Genomic DNA, 17514 nt, shown 5'->3' with positions numbered 1-17514 from the left:
CTCAGAAGGCAGAATGTAGGAGTACTGCCATGAGTTCAAGGCCACCCTGAGATGACATAGTTGAATTCCAGGTCAGCCTGGGCTAGAGTGAGACCTTATCTCGAAAAACAAAAACAAACAAACAAACAAACAAAAATATATATATATGTATACAAATGTGTATATATATATATATATATATATAATATATGTGAGTCACTGATAATAAATAGCTAGAATTAAAATTTTTTTAAATGTTTACCATAGTATAAAATACTTAGGTATAAATCTTACCATGGGATATATTTTATAATCATGGAAAATGTTAATAAAAATTTTAAAAAAAAAAATACTTAGGTATAAATCAAATATACGTGGAGATTTTTGTGATTCAAAAATACAATCATTTAAAATTCTTTCCAAATTTACATTAACTTAATATATTTTTCTCAATAAACAAATACCAAAGGTATTAAAAACTATCCTACCTCCTATATTAATACATACTAAACTAATATCCAAATATCCCTTGCTATCCAAATCTGTTATATTCCTAAGAAGCAGGAACTTGGATGATAAGGAAAATTTATCATTCTTATGTACTCAATTCCTGAGTATGGAATCTCAGTCAACAAGAGTTTAGGGAGTGATGGAATCATCTAGATTTTCATTGGCACCTATTAGTTCCTTATATGAAAAGAATGGATGAGTGAGAGGTTTCTACATTTGGAGGGGCTCATGTACGCACAGTACATGCTCCACCCAAGACCAAAGGCATGGACCTTTCTACCAAGCTCCTGCTCACAGTGTGCACTGAGACTAAGAAAAAGAGAACTCTGGAGTGCTCACACAGCATACTCATAGCCTCCCTCTACGCAGGGCTCATCGCCTCTGATCCCTGCATCCCTCTGGGAGTCCCAGAGCAGTGCAGGAGCAGGAACAGGGAGGCTGTGTCAGAGGGGGCAAGAAAAGAGAAAGAAAGGACTGGTGGTCATGAAAGGAAGCTCCCCACTCCATAAACACCGCATGGAGTGCTGCGGACACTGGTGAAGAAAATGCACAGGATGGGACTCACAGCAAGCTTATGTTCTGCAGGGGACCATCTGGAACAAGTAAACAACCACGGTCCGGCCAGCACTGGAAAGGGTGATGAAGAACTCAGACTGTCCCTTCCACTAGACAGGCACACAAGCATGGACCTCAACAGCTGCTGAAGGAGCATGATGAGGAATCCGCCACGCTCATCACATGGTCTCTATGTCAGCTACATAGGCTGAACCACACTGCCGGCTCCCTGTCTCTGCACATGCGCAGCTGACGGCTCCTCAGTCCTCCATCTTACTGTTGGGGACCTCCCTTTTGGTTAACATATATCCTTAAGTTGCTTTTCTTTTTATTTTTTAAATATTTTATTTATTTGAGAGAGAGAGAGAGAGAATGGGTGTGCCAGGATCTCCAATGCTACAAATGAACTCCAGGTACATGTACCACCTTGTGCATCTGACTTTATGTGGGAACTGGGGAATTGAACCTGGGTCCTCAGGCTTTGCAGGCAAGTGCCTTAACTACTGAGCCATCTCTCCAGCCCTCTTTTGTTTTTATTTTATTTATTTGCAAGGAGAGAGAGACAGATTGAGAGAGAATGAGCATGCCAGGACTTCCAGCCATTGCAAATGAATTCCAGATACATGTGCCACTTTGAGCACCTGGCTTTATGTGGGTAGTGGGGAATCAAGCCTGGGTCCTTAGCCTTTACAAGCAAATACCTTAACCATTGAGCCATCTCACTAGCCCTGAATTTCTTTTCAATTGAATATTCTGTCTTGTTTACTATCACCTTCCTAGCATTTCAAACTGCATACCTGTGTGGATTTTTAATGTAATGGTAAGCTTGTTTAAAGAAGACATAGGTCAGGCAGAGCACAGTAACACAGACCTGTAATCCAAGTACAGGCAGGAGAAATGTTGTGTGAGTTCAAGGCCAGCTTGGGACTACAAAATGAATTTCAGGTCAGCCTGGGCTACAAGGAGACCATACCTCTCAGGCAGGGTATATACAAAACAACCTCTGGAGAGAGAGACATTAAAACAAGAGAGGAGCTGGGTATGGTGGTGCACGCACGCAGGAGGCAGAGGTCGAAGGATCGCCATGAGTTCAAGGTCAACTTGCGACTACATAGTGAATTCCAGGCCAGCTTGAACTAGAGCAAGACCCTACCTCAAAAAAACAAAAGAAAGGGAGAGAAAGAAGAAAGGAAGGAAGGAAGGGAGGGAGGGAGGGAGGGCGGAAAAAAGGAAAGAAAGAAAAGAAACAAGAAAGCAAATGGATCCAGGCTAAGTGGGGCCATGATGGAAGCTTGAAGCAGGTGAGTTTTCAGTTCCTCCCTCTCCCCAGAGTCTGTCATCTATTACAAGCAGAAAGAAATACAGATGCCCAAGAGTGTCAGAAAGTCTCCTGGGGGCGGGAGTGGGGGGGCTACACGGGAGGTATGCCAAAGGCTGCAAAAGGTCTTCAGAGTCAGAAGAGGAGGGCATGATGCCTAGGACAGCGAGGTCAGAGTCCCAGAAGCACAGTCTCCTTAAGGTGGGCCCCTGAGCTAAGTTGCTCTGCATTTTCTGAGTCTAATACATGACCCCATACAGAAGAGGGCCAAGAAGTGGCTGACAAAGTAGCGAGTGAGTAACAAGGACTTGCTGAGAGCGCGCAGGATGCCAGACAAGCTGTTAGCAGCTTTCCCCGTGTTACCTAAAGTCACCCTGACCAAGCCCAGTGGGGTGGTCATGACAAATCCCTACTTACAGGAGTGGGCAGACTCAGAGATGCAAAGGCATTTGCTGGAGGACACAAGGCCAGTGAACAGTAGAGACAGGATGGAAATGCAGATCTGTCTCACTCTGGGGTCTGTGCTCAGAGCACTGTGCGGGGCCACTACGGCAGCTCAGGACAGGCAACTTCCTCCTCTCTGCACTACTCCCTCTCTTGGCCAGCGATAACTGAGCACCTGCTGTTGGGTGGCTGGATGAGGATCATAGCAGTCTCTGCCTTCCTCTTAGGAGCCTTGGTCCTTAGTTCTAGAATCATCCACCTAGCAGGTCTGCATTTTAGTGTCTGGGTATTCTTGTGTCTGTGGGAAAACCTCAATGGATGCCTTCTTTATATATTTTGTTTATTTATTTATTTATTATTTGTAAGCGGTGAGAGACAGAGAGCGAATGGGCACACCAGGGCCTGTAGCTGTTGCAAACAACTCCAGATGCATGCACCACTTTGTACATCTGGCTTTATGTGGGACTGGGGAATTGAACCCAGGTATTTGGGCTTTGCAGAAAAGTGCCTTAATCACTGAGCTATCTTCCCAGCCTTGGATGTCTTCTTTACTGTAGGGAAGGGCCTAGTATGATACAAGTGTCTGTCACTCAATCTGCATGGCTGTGTGTGCCTATATTCCTTAGAGGGGTATATGCCTGATCTGCCACTCTCCCTTCCTGAGACTGTTCCTAAACAACACACAAACTGGCTCTCAGGCATGAGGGAAGATTTAATAGGCAGGTTGGCACATTGGCTTTGGAGTGACACAAGCCTGGATTCAGTGCTATCACCTGCTAGTCTGATTTAAAGCAAGTTAACCTTTCTGAGCCTTGGTCTTCTCATCTATAAGATGGGTATCAAGAGCCTACCTCTCTATTAGAAGGTTTAAATGAGATCAGCCACCAGTGTGTGCAGCCTGCTTCCTGGCACTATGGAGATGGTAGATGTGTCAGCTCTAGAGCCCATGCTCAAGGCAGAGCAAGATTGCAAAGGGGCTCGAAGCTATCGTCAGTCTTCCCCCAGGCTGCAGAGCTCCTCCAAGCCTCAGCCCACCTCCACCTGAAGATCACACGGACTTAAAGCCCAAAATCATCATCAGAGAGAAGGGAATACTTCAGCCCTGCCAGGAAAGAAACTACGGCTCCTTGATAGCCCCTAAACTGGCCATGAGGAAGAAGGGCTGTTTGAGTCACCCCAACTGTGCCTCCAGACCCACTGACCCACCACCTTGGGCCCAGTGTGGTCTCCTAGAACTTGTCGTGGGCCTAAGTCTCCTGCACAAGTGCAGCTAAAGGTATTAAATGTGGATCACTAGCTCCAGCTACCCAAGGGCCTCATCTCAGCAACAGACAAACAGTAACCACTGTCCCACAGACCCTGCAGTCCAGCCTAAAGGGGACACTGGCTTGTGCTCAACAGTCCTGTCCGAAGGAGAGGACACCTCACAGGAAAGAGGCGGCTGCACACAGGAAAACGTAGAGGCATTGGCCAAGACTCACTCCCTGGACCAGACCTTGGGCCAGATGGTGCCTGGGGGAGGAGGAGAGGAGTGTGGGACACAGAAGAGTTGGAACTGTCCCTGCACTGGGGTGTGCCATCCCAGGGGCACAGCCTTGCTCTGTCTTGCCCTGCTCAGAAAAGAGGGCAGGCAGCCTGGCCCTTGTGCCAGATTCCATACAAGCTGAATCTGTGCAGCCAGGGCCACAGGGGTGGACCATGCTGAGGTGGGGCCCTGCAGGCTGGGGAGGCCCAGCGGTCTTTCTAGATGGTGGGGAGGAGACGGAACTCAAGCTGCGCCTCAAAGGAAGAGGTATGGGGGGAGGAGCAGGCTGAGGCAGAGTGGAGGAGGAAGTATGGCTCCACGGTGACGGAACCATTTCCAGAGAGTAGACCTGTAACTTTTTCCCTGAGAGTAAGGGGCCCAGTATGTCAGGGCAAGGCAGGAGACTTGGACATCTGCTAGGAGGCATGGCTCTGGGGGTATCCACATAACACAGAGGCTCTCCAGTTCCAGGACAGAGCAAATGCATCTGAACCTGGCCAGGGACTTCCCAGCACTGGTCCCGTATTGTATGTACCTAGCTGCCTCTGAGTAACAGTCCAGCCCTGCTCAGGTCTGCACCTGACCCTATTCTGGTGACCCTATGGGCTGGAGCACCTACCTGCCAGCAGACAACAGGGTGAGCAGGCGGTGAGGGTGCAGCCCGTACACTCCTCCACCGTCCACCACGACACAGAGAGTAGACTCTACAAACTGTCTCCAGTGTCAGACTCTGAGCCATGCAGCTGAAATGCTCAGGCCTGGGTGCGCATACAGAGTTACACACTAAACATACCTCACCATCCCTCAGGCTGCCCTGGGGTGCAGGAATCCGGAGGGAATGTGTGCATGTGGAGCTTTGTGGAGTTGGGCAGGCTCCATAGACAGACAGGTGACTCTCGGGGATCTGCCTCCTCTCTCACTCTTCTTCCTCCTCCTCTTTCTCCACTGAGCTGCTTTCCTCCTCCCTTCAGGGAACCTGCCCACTTCCAATGGCCTGGTTCCAATCCCAGATGCTCACCAATTACTCTGTGCCTCAGTTTCCCCCTCTGTTAAATAAGCATAATGGTTGTGTTTACATGGAGTAAAACAGGTGCAAATGAGTGAATATTTGAAAAGGGTTTAGCATAGTGCGCAGACTCCTTCAGTGCTGTAAAAGGGCTGGTTAAATGGTGTAATAAGTCATGATTATCTACGAAGTTTTCTTTGCTTCTTCCTATGTGAATGCTTCCAAGGACAGGCACTTCTCCTATGGCCCCTGGAAAGGGCGTCCCTCCTTTCTCCTGCCTGTACTCAGGGAATGACCTCTCTCCTAGCCCTTCTGTTCACACCAGGCTGGGCTCCAGCCACAGACTGCTGGGAACCTTCATGGTTTCTCTTCTCCAGGCATTTATTCTAGTCTTCCATTCCCATCTCACCCCTTTCCCATTCCTGCTGGGAGAAGCAGGAGATGTTTTCCCTACCCAGGGCTGGGCTAGTGCCTGCCTCCTCAGTGTCCCCACTGGCCTGCGCCACCAGGCCATGGGCTCACTCTGAGCAGATACGTGGCAGGACACCCATGGCCCCTCCCAGCCCACAGCTGGGTACAAAAGCTCTTGGACTCAGTGTGGCCCAGCACAGTGAGGACCTTGAAAAAGCTGTTCTCTGGGGAGCTTCCCCCTCAAGCCTCCTTGGTAGGTTAGGGTGCATGTGGGGGACCAGACAGTCTAGGGCCAGTCAGCCCATGCCCAGCCTTGAAGGGGCTGTGTGGCCACCCAGGGAAGGATGAGAGGCCAGGAGAGGCTGCTTCCAGAAAAAGGCATTATTGAAGGAAACCAGTGCCAGTTGGGGGTTGGTTGCTATAGAAACAGTCCTAACTATCTTCTAAAATGCTAGATGTGCCACTGATGAGCTGTGTGCTGGGCTGTTTCAGGGGACTGTCAAGAACCTCAGAGGGCCTGTCTGCTGAGGTATCCAGCTTCAGGAGCCAACATCCTGGAGGACCCGAGAAGGGTTCCTCCTTCAGGAGGACAGGCAGGTCCATGGGTAACATACTCAAGGACTGTGGATGTGTGCACAAGCTGACAGTGACTCAGGTCATGAGACCAGCCATCGTCCAACCCTTGACCTCAACCACAACCCAAACCTTCAGCTCAGCCACAGACATCGACCAGCCTCAAAGCAAGCCACGAATCTGACCACAGACCCAGCCTCAACCCAGTTACACACCAAGTGACAAAAGTAGGCACAGGAGGAGGAGTCCAGCCCCGGCCACAAGTGGTACCCAACATAGCCCTCAGAGATGCATCCAGTAACTTACAGGTTATTGTCACAGCATACCTAAGATGCTATACAGTATTCACATGAATTTCATTTCACCTTCCCACAGGTCAGGGGAGTTCACACAGGAAGGCTTAGGATTCCGGGGTGCAGACAAGGAAGACTCAAGCTCTAGGGAAGCTGCCTTGCTTATAGTCATGGCCCTTTCCTAGGGGGAAGGGAAGGGGCAGCTGAGTGGGGGTGTGGAGAGTAGAACACTACTCTCCATGCCCAGCCCAGTTGGCCAAACCAATTGCTTTGGGAAAGATGTGCTTTTTGAAGACCTGCTGGTATCTTATAAATATGCCATTTAAATACCCCTTAATTACTTTATTTAGGAGATAATGAGTGATTAATAGCTTTGGCTATCTATTATACTTTCATTTTCTCTGCCAATTAGGTTCCCAACAGTTCTGAATTCTTTGGAACAATTTTCCCGAGGCCCAGATGGCCCCCCTTTTGTCCCACCAGATTCTAGCTCCAGAAGGTAGAGGCTCTGCTCTCCCCCTACAGAGCGCTACAGCACCTACCACTGTCACCTGAAGGATGACACAGGGCAGCTCAGGAGATAGAGGAATGCACCCTCTCTAATCACCCCAGGACCCCCTTCCAGGGAGCAGGAGAGTAAGAGATAGAGATCCATGCACCCATCCACGAAGTGGGAGGCCAAGGTGGAGCAAGAAGCTCCTTGGAGGATGTTTTGTAGGTTCTTGCAGGGACAACCACCTCAGTGAAACAGTGAGCCCAGTTTTAGTAAGGCCATCGAAGGTGACCGCCAGCCACCAACCTGAAGCAAACAGCAGGAGGGGCAGCTAGCTCCCCACCTAACCACTCTGATCCCAAATCCTAGCAATGGCCAGTATGACTCAATACAGACACTCCATCTCACCTGCGACTCCCAGATTGCAAGGATGGAGCCCAAGGTTGCCTCTGTCCCCAGGCCCTTCCATTTGGTGCCAAATCACAATGCCAGGCATTGCCAGCAGACCCCCAGAGGCAGGGTGGGTAACGCTCTCGTCCCTGCCTCAGATTATACTACACAAGAAGGAAACAAAAGCAGCAAGGGATAAACACATCCCCCACCCACAGGCCCCTAATGAGAGGCTCAAAATAGCTCCTTTTGCCACCAGGAATGACTCTAAAGTTGCTTGGTGTGGGCCAGACTCTTGGGGCAGGAAGTGAGAGCCATGATACCACCACAGTGCCAAAGGGGAGTTCTGGTCCAGGAGACTGGGGATCAGAACCAATCAGGGACAATCCAGAAAAGGTCAAAGGTGTCTGAGTGATGGGTGGCCAGGGATGCTCAGAACCTCTGAAGGACAAGCTCCAGGGACAAGCACAAAGCCTTCCGATTGTCAACCCTCCTTCAGCTCACAGTCACAAATCTTGCACACCTAAGTCTGTCCCTGAGGAGGGTAGGAGTGCAGGATGGGACGTGCTCTGCAAATATCCAGAGCCAAGCAAACAGAGCGTCAGCAGCAGTCGGCTCAGAAGAGGCCTCTCAGAGCCACCAGCGCCCAGCGCCCCTCCCAGACAGAGCCAGCGTGTTTCTATTTTTGTTTCCAACCCTTGTTTGGCATCCCCAGCTAACATACGGCTACTTTCCCTCCCCCCAGAATAATGGCTCGTGGGGAAGTGGAACACCTCCTCCTGGCCTTGCCTGCCATGGGCTGACTGTCCCCAGAGACAGGGGGCTTTGACTCCCCAGGCTCCCAACCACTCTCTGTTTTCATGCCAACCGAGGTGGAGAAGGGCCTCCATCACATACCAAGCCAGGTCAACTTGACCTGAGGATGCCAATTTCAAAGGGCAGATGGGTCCATCCCTTCCCTTCAGCCCTGCTTCCTTGAAGCCGGCTGCACAGGCCAACCTCTGGCTCCTTAAGCCTCCAGTGTACCACACTATGGACCACACCAGCCAGAGGAGGCTCTGCCATGCCACACCCCACACCATACCCCAGCCTCTGAGGGGATGCTGATGATGGTCACACAGGCCTCTGCCTGGTCTCTTCTGGGGGAGGCGAGAGAACACAGGCCAGCTGCCTAGGTCCCTCTGCTGATACCCAGCTCCCACCCAGAACTAAGACAAGCCAAAGGCCCCCTGTCCACCCTTCCCACATGCATACCCTCAGGGGCTATGGCCATACAGCTGTGCGGGCCTCCACAGGCACACACGTGGGACCCTGGGGGTGGCATTTATCTCCGGAGTGACTCACTGAGACTCCCATTCCCTTGCAAAAGGGGGTGCAATTTTGCATTTTCTTTCTCTTTAGAAAACAAGAATTTTAAAAGAGAGAGAGTAGAGAGATTGGAGGGAGTGGGTGGGGAGCTCAGATCTCATTTGATTCCCAAACTCATTTCTTATGCATGCTCTCCTCCCTCCTCCCACCCCCAGCCCTTCCCTCAGGAGGGCCTGGCCACCCCCTTCCAGAGGCCTTAACTGCAGATGGAGACCCCTAGAAGGTGCAGGCTGTGCTCTCCACATCAGCTCTCCAGAGACCCTCAATCCCTAAGTCCTCCAAACCCCATCCTTGTGAGGTTAGCTGAGGTCCTTTCCTGGGCAGGAAAGGCTACAGGCCTGAAGACACAAAGAGCAGAGCTGCTGCTGCTGCAAAAATCTCTAAGCTCCTCTGGAGCCCAAACTCTTCTTCCCATTTTCACTTTGCAAATGCAAAAACTGTGGCCCAGAGTGGTCAGTTCAAAGTCAAGCCATAACAGGTTAGACAATGCAGCTCCCAGGAATGATGGGTGGAAAGGTATGAATTTCACATCTCCAACTTCATGGATGAATCTAGAACCAGACATTTGATCCTTCTGGGACTCAATTTTTTTTCTTCCATAAAATGGGAATAATCCCATCCTCAAGAGATGTTATCAGGCTATCAGAAGAGAAAGCATGCCAAAGGCTTCCAGAAGAAAGGAGCCAGCAGTAGGCAGATCCCTGGACCTTTTCTCACTCCCCTGGAATCAGAGAATTCTGGAGAAGGCAGCTGGTTTCTGCTCAAAGCCTCCAACCACCGAAGCCTGTCTCTGGAATCCATACTCCTGCCCTTATCCTTAAAGAAAGACTATTTGCCTTGCTGGGCTCAGTTTTCTAACATGCACATTTAACAAGTGGACTAGAAGCCTCTCCAAGCCTCATCCATCCATGAACAATCAGTAGACTGAGATGCATGTGAAAAAACACTGCAACCTTGAACCACAGCCCCAAAGAGCAGCAGGGAGGATGCCCAGCCATGTCTTTACATTCTGGGTCAGGCCCAAACACAGGCAAGTCACTGGGACCTACCTAGGGGGTAGTCTCCAGTCCCACGGTTACATGCTAGAAGGGGTACACCATATTTGCTCATTTGGTGACTCCATACCAAGACTGAAGTTGCAAAGGGTCTCAAACTGGGGCCTCGAGGTTTTCACCACGAAAGGTGATTCTATAGGGACCTGAGTGCTGTCTTACTACGACACACCCAGGAAGGGTTCCTGGGCAAAACACTGTGTGTGTGTGTGGGGGGGGGGGTTCTGTAGACCCTCCCCAAATCAAACAGGAACATTATCCTGGTACCCTAAGCCTGCGACAGTGTAAGTGGGAGATCCAAGTCCCTAAGGTTTCCCAGATGTGCGTTAATTCCTAAAGTGCAGAGAAGTCCTGCTCCCTGTTCCACACTTCCAGCCATTTCCTCCTCTGGGCCACTGGTCCCTGGTCCCTATGCCTGGGCACCGCAGAGCAAAGTACACCTGAGAGAAGGTGTGAGGACACACACACACACACACACATACACACACACACACACACACACACACACACATCTCCTGAAGGACTCCATGAAGGTCCCAACACAAGCCTGAACATCCAGCTCCAAAGGTCTGTCAGTATGCTTTCCTGTGCCCCTGGACACATAACTGGGCCCTCAATGTCCCCTTGTTAATCAGGGCTGTAAACCTCAGTGCCTGCATCTCCCCTCCTGGTTGGAGCCAGGCAGGGCAGTACTTTACTAGGCTAACTGTTCTCCAGAGCAGCTCCTCCCTGTGGAGCCCAAGCCAACACCTGAGAATGGCATAAACTGGTTCCTCCAGCCTGGAATGCCTGCCCAGCCCTGTGGCCTCCTCTTGGGCTCTCCAAACATGCCTGTCCTAGCCCTGGAGCTGCCCAGACCCTGCTCTGTCTCTGCCTGGCCTAGGAACCTGGAGCGTCTCACTTGCACTATCCCAGAGCAACAAAGCAATGCTGCTGGCCTGTTGGGATGCAGAGGGCCACACAGAGGTGCACAGGAAGGGAGGGGCAAGACTGCTGCCAGGAACCAGAGCAAGCCCTACCCTTCAAAGGCAGCTGCTGGTTGGCGGCCCTCCAACCTCACCAAAGCCCTCACGTAGTGCCAGAGGGATCTGTCCAAACAACCAAGACTTATTGCCATGCTGCTGGCTCCATGCTCTCTGGAGCTCTTTTTGCCCTCTGCATGGTGCCTCTAGGAACCCACTACCCCATCCAGATAGGGTACTTCCTGCCTGCCTCATGGCAGCCCCTGCACACTCTTCCCAGCTTTTGCAGAACCTGGAAGCCTGGCTTTTGCTACCTTCTGTCCCAATTCTGCTAGCCTTGAAGGCCCATCTCCTAGAGGAAGCTGGCCTTCACTATGGGCTAGGCCTTCGTTTTCTCTTCTGTTCTATGGCTCCATACTGGGAATGATCATAGAGTCCTGAGTCTTCCCCCTGCTCCTCACATAAAGCCAGATGCACAGGGTAGCACAAACATCTGGAGTTCATGTGCAGTGGCTGGGGCCCTGGTGCACCTATTCTCATTCATATTCATTCTCATTCTCTCTGTGTGTGTGTCTTTCTGCTTGCAAATAAATAAAGCTTCTTTTAAAGAAATCAGAAACTGGTAATAACCCAGTTGGATCTGCCTTCTGCAGATTTAGCCCACCGTTTCTGGAATCTGATGACATTTCCTCTTGTGCCTGGCTTCTCCTAGCTCCATGGAAGTCCTTGAACTGCCTGCCTCTCCCCAGCTTCTGGCTCAGCTGGCATAGCCACGGCTGGCTGCTCAGGCTGTATACTGGACAATTCTAGCAATGACATTCAGCACAATGTGATGACCTGGAGCCAGAGACCATGGAAGCCCAAGACCTAGACCCTGGTCTCTTCCCTCAGTCGGTGGGCTACTAGTCAGTTTTGAGAGGAAAGCCCAGGTAGGTCAGGAAGCAGATAGCTCGCTTATCGGCAGGTTCCTGTGGCCCCTAGTGCAGGCCTCCAGCATCCCTTTAGCTGCTCTCACCCTGCAGAAGGAAGGCCTGGCCATTCTGTCCTTCAATCTGGATAGCACCACACCTCTCATATATCTTCTCCCTGGGACTCAGTTTCCCCAGCTGTAAACTTGGGCCAGGGATGGTGGTACAGACCTTTAATCACAGCACTTGGGAGGTTGAGGTAGGAGGATCATTGTAAGTTCAAGGCTGGCCTGGACTACAGAGTAAGTTTCAGGACAACCTGGGCTACAGTGAGACCCTGCTGAGAGAGAGGAAGGGAGAGAAGAGAGAAAGAGAAGAGGGGGACTCAGGTTGTCTGTTTTGAAGCTCACCAATGGGGCTGGAGAGATGGCTTAGCGGTTAAGCGCTTGCCTGTGAAACCTAAGGACCCTGGTTCGAGGCTCGATTCCCCAGGACCCACATTAGCCAGATACACAAGGGGGCACACACATTTGGAGTTCGTTTGCAGTGGCTGGAGGCCCTGGTGTGCCCATCTCTATCTGCCTTTCTCTGTCTGTTGCTCTCAAATAAATAAATAAACCAAAAAAAAATTTTTTTTTAAAAAAAAAGCTCACCAATGTATCCTGCACAGATATGGCTGGTGAAGGAGGTAGGATTCCCATGTACAAACAATCCTATGTTTTCAAGTCACTGGGTTTAGGAGCTTAAAGAAAAGAAGGGAACCCAGGCGTGGTGGCACATGCCTTTAATCCCAGCATTTGTAAGGCTAAGGTAGGAGGATATCTGTGAGTTTGAGGTCAGCCTGAGACTAATTTCAGGTCACTGTGGACTAGAGCAAGATCCTACCTTGAACATCCCCCCATCTCATCCCCCCTGAAAAAAAGAAGAGAAGCGGCATTTGCAAAATGCAAAGTTGTCTGGAGAGAGGGGGAAAGTAGTCAGAGCTTGCCAGGGCCTTCTGCAGAGCCTCCTCCAGGTGGCAGCTGAGCAAGGGAGAGGCCAAGCAGGTGGGTCAGAGCAGGGGAGTCTGGCTTGCCCGGAGGGAAAGGGCGAAGCGTGAAATTGAAACAGGAAAACCGAGTGTTAGAATAACACAAGGCCACAGTGCCTGGAGCAGGGAACTTTCCTCACCTGTCACTGGTACAATTTCCCATGAATCAAAGAATACATAGGCCAAGGCGGAGGACCTGGGGCTGTCCCACTCTCAATTCAGTGAGAGCATGGTGAAAAGTCCTTACAGTCCAACAGACTTGGCCTTGAGTCCAGGCTCTCTGGCCACCTTGAGCGAGCTCTTTCTCTGAGGACCTGTTTCCAAAGTCTTAAAGGAAAATGGTCTTTTGCTGCCTCCAAGAACCACCGGGGAGCAAAAGACTTTAGAAATTGCTAGGTGTACAGTGCAAGTACAAGTGGCTAACTGTTACTGCTACCACCACTGTGCCCTGGCAGGAAACCTGAGCCCAGGCACCCAGGAATGTGTGCACACGTGATGCACATACAGAGTGGGCAGTAGGCAGGACACACAGCCTCCCATTGTGAAAAGAGGGTGGGAAGGGATCCTGGCCCAGGGAGAGAGAAGGGAGCAGGGAGCCTTTTCCTGCCTCCTGGTGTCATCTCACTGTGCCTCCATCAGGAGGGGCACAGGAGGGAAGCGAGAAAGGGGGTATTTAGATGTGTTTGGTACTTGGGTGTCTCACACAGCTAGCCCCACTGTGACAGGGCTCTTCAGGTTGAGAAAGGGAGTCTAGACTCAGGCGCCTAAGTCACACTGTCAGCACTGGCACAGGGATTAGGACCTGGCAAGGGTCACCGCAGTATGTAGGGCAGAGCCGAGCAGGGAGGATTTACGCACCCAGCCCAGTGGCGCTCACGTCTGAAAGTGTGGACGGGTGACTTCACACGCATTCCATCACTGCCATGCCTTGTGGTTGGAAAGGTGGGGTTCACACGGGCCGCTGAGGGGAATGGCACGGCACTTGTCAACGTCATGAGCTGAGTGTGAGTTCATGGCAGATTCTCACACGCCAGCTCCCAAGCTCAGGACTGCTAAACTCATCCCTGCCATGGCCTGCGTATGGCCAGCCCTGTGGGCACAGGTTTTCCTGAACCTGGCCTCCCAGAGTCCCTTGAGGTCCCAGGGTTCAAAACCGGGACTGGTTCTGGTCCTCTCCAGATTCCAGCACCCCAGCTTAGGGCCTGACAGAGGCCAGATACTGGTGAATGAATGTCTAGGTGGATGAATGAAGGAATCACTAACGCCCACTTCCTCCGAACCACGGGCTACAATGCAAAGCCTGCGGAGGACAGAGGCCCCTGGACCCCAGCAGAGAGCCCACCTGCAGACTTCCCCCAACACCTGAGCCTACCCCAGGTCAGGTGGGGGGAGGTGGGGCGGCTCCCTAGCCCGCACCAGCGGAACACCCCTCCTGCCACCGGCCACCAGACCAGAGAACAGAATCCTCTGGTCGAGCTGGGGGTGGGGTGGGGGACTGCCATGCCCTAGATAGAGTGATTAGGGCGAGGGGGCGCGTCCGGCTTTGCGTGGCGGGGGCGTGGGATGGATCGGCGGCTGCGGGACATCCCCTTCGGTCCCGGTGCCTGGGTCTTCCCCGGGCCTCCGGAGGTAGCTCCCAACCAACAGCAGGACTGGAACAGAGGAGCTGCAGACCTTGCCCTTTCCTGCGGGGCTCTCCAAGAGGGACGCGGCGTCCCACGAGGTGACCGGGGGGCGCCGGAAGGACGCGGAGCGCGCGCAGCCCTCGGGACAGCCCCCGGCACCTCCTCTCACCTGCGCCAGGGGCTCACCTGGGCCGGCCGCCCCTCCCCGCCCCGCGCCGCGCGGGTCCCTCCCCCGGCCCTGCCCGCCCCTCCCCGCCCCGCGCCCGCCCTCACCTGCACCGCCCGCCTTGGCCATGTCCCGGGCGGCGGGCTCCCGCTGCGCTGCCCGCGCTCCTCGCCGCTCGCGGGCCCCGGCCCCGGCCGCCGCGGCGCCTCCGGCCCGAGCGGACTCCGCGCCGCGCCCCCGCCCCGCTCGCCTCCTCGGCTGCCGCCACCGCAGCCGCCGCCGCCTCGCCGCTCCCTCCCGCTCCCTTAAAGGCGCCGAGCGGCGGCCGCGCCGGCCCCCCGCCCCCTTCCTCCGCGCGCCGCCGGGGAGGGCCAGACGGAGGAAGGCGCCCGACGCCGCCCCCACGGGCCCGCACCCCCGCCCCGGGGCCGCGGCCGCCGCGCCCCAGCCCATCGCGCTCCGGCACGCGCGGCCTCGGCGCTGCGGCGCGCGGGGGGCGGCCGAGGTGGGGCGGGGGGCGGGCGGCCACCGAGACCCGGACCCGCGCGGAGAGGCGAAGCCGGGACCGAGCGAGAAACTCCGGATCATAGCCCCAGACACTGAGGGCCAGACAGGGATGGGGACAGGGGCGCGGTGATCCTGAGACACTCAGGGCAGAAACACCCATGGGAGACAAAAAGAAATTCGGAGAAATTGCAGAAGAGAGTGGAAGAGGAAGGAAGGAAGACAGGGACCAAGGAGGTTCCCAGGAAATCAAGAAAGTCAGCTATCAGGGACAATGTGGCGGGGCGGGGGTCTCCTCCACCAGCCCCCTCCCCACCACCCTCAAGGGGGCTGTGTCCTAAGAGCCTGCCCCAGCCAGAGAGGGGTCGTTAGGATGCCTTTGGCTAACTGCTGCACCATTAAATCTGCGTTGGATTCCAGAATGAGCAGGTTTTATGGGGTACTAGGGCTCGAAGGGGACAGTGCACCACCCTTCCACTTTCCCACCTTCTTCGTGGGGTGCAGACAGTCTAGTGAGCAGGCCTCTGGGAAGCATTGGGTTGTGGCTTCTGTCCAGTGACCGCAGCAGATCCACATACCAGTCAGCACGGAGGGCAGGAGGTGGCCATTTTTGGTAGGTAGGGCCTGAGAGGTAGGGTCCCAAGGAAGAGGAGGCCTCTCTCTTCTGCCCAGGACCAGGCCAGCTAGGTGGGTCTAAGGGATGTCTGACCAGCCCCTGGTAGCTCCTAAAATCTCCCAAGTCTGCTGCTAGACTCCCTGCCGCTGGACCCAGTGCATGACAGCTGTTCTTCAGAGGACGGTTCTGACTACTCAGAGCCCAGCTTTCTTCCCACCTTGTGCATCAGATGGTTCCTGCCCTGCCATGTGGCCTCAGAGGACTTGTAATCCAGCATGCCCCATCCTGAGGCTTTGACTGCCTCCATGGCCTGTTAAGCAGCCCTTCTATTCCCTCGTGATTCTACCCAAGGCCTGAGTACCTCAGGCAAGAGCGCTTCTCTTTTGACACACAACTAGCATGAGCAGCAAGAATGTTCTTCCAGCCAGCTGGGTGTGGTGGTGCCACCGTTAATCCCTGCACTCAGGTGACAGAGGTAGGAGTATCACCGTGAGTTCAAGGCCAGCCTGCGAATACAGAGTGAGATCCAGGTCAGCCTGGGCTAGAGTGAGACCTTACCTCGAAGCAACAACAACGACGAAAGAATGTTCTTCTCATCTAAACTGAAGTCTGCATTCTTCTGACCCATTCATGAGTCTGTCCCCTCTGAATGCCAGAACAAGTCAGAAATGTAGGCCCCTATAGACCTAGAATTTCAAAAGCCTCCAAGTCATGAATCAAAATGTGCTCACCAGCTCATGTACTGGTCACCAGCAGGGAGAGCATGGACTGACCATTGCAGAACTTCCCAGGACTAGAACAGCAGTGAACGGGGGATGGGCGGGTACACAGTATGCTCCTGGCTTTCTGGAATCCTCTTGTTTAGCCATCTTAGTTTACACAGAAGGAAACAGGCTAAGAAAGTTCATTGCTGATGGTCCTATGGAATTCAATTTCAGGTGTGTGCCCTGACCCCTGCCGGTGTGGGAATTTCATAGTCCTGGCAGCCTGCACAATGTCCTGATATGGCCACCTTGTCTGTGAGTGCACAAATGGCCACAGAAGACACAATACAGAAGGTGTGCAGCGGGGCCCCGGCACCTTCCCACCTCTTGGCTTGCATCAGCAGCAGTGATCACCGGCCGTCAGCAGCCCTGTTTCCTGGCAGTCTCCTATGTGCATATGCATGCATACATGCATGTATGAATACATGTGTGCACACTCACACACACTGACCGAGGCAAACGCATCCTGCTTACAGTTGGTAGAAGACCTTATCAGAGCCACTGGGATCCTCCTCTCTCTCAGGTTAGTCATCACAAACCTAAACTAGTGCCCTTAGGAGGGATGGGTGATGTATACAAGTAAGGTGCTAAGCCACTGGAACTTTCCAAGTCATCTCATTAATTCACCCTCCCTTACTTAGCTCTTGAACTGAAAGACAACCCCAAACCCTGATTCCCCAGCTCCATCTAGCTCCCCTCTAAGCCTTCCTTGCAGCCCCAGCCCAGTGTGAAACCCTCACTGAGAGATGGATATGGAATCCAGCAAGCAGCACAGCACAGCCAAGGCAGTTCTGGTCCTGCCTTCAAACAGAGCCGACACATCGACACATCGGGACTCAAGGCCATTAGATTAAGTGGTGGGAGTTCACTTCCTGCATTAAAAGACTCATCCTTAATTGAAGAAAGGAATAACTAGCAATTTACAGCAGCTGACCTTGCTGCCTAGAGGAGGGAGGAACAGGAGTCCACCATGCTTTCGGCCTCTGGCTCCCAGCAGGTTCCAGACCCAGGTCTTTCTTTGA

At 53.0% G+C, this 17514-nt stretch overlaps 1 protein-coding gene across 1 annotated transcript in view; it reads right to left on the bottom strand.

Annotated features, from left to right (window-relative positions):
* Pitpnm3 (PITPNM family member 3) overlaps window positions 1-12709 on the bottom strand; it is a 105064-nt gene extending 92355 nt beyond the window's left edge. Inside the window, exon 1 of the mRNA XM_045158777.1 lies at window positions 12673-12709. Within this exon, the coding sequence (XP_045014712.1) occupies window positions 12673-12694 (22 nt within the window). The 5' untranslated portion in view covers window positions 12695-12709. The remainder of the gene's footprint in view (window positions 1-12672) is intronic.
* Between the last annotated feature and the right edge of the window lie 4805 nt (window positions 12710-17514).

This window comes from Jaculus jaculus, chromosome 9, assembly GCF_020740685.1.
Source record: "Jaculus jaculus isolate mJacJac1 chromosome 9, mJacJac1.mat.Y.cur, whole genome shotgun sequence".
NCBI lineage: Eukaryota > Metazoa > Chordata > Mammalia > Rodentia > Dipodidae > Jaculus > Jaculus jaculus.
Note: the sequence above shows the minus strand (reverse complement) of the source record. Positions and strands in the feature narration are given on the sequence as shown.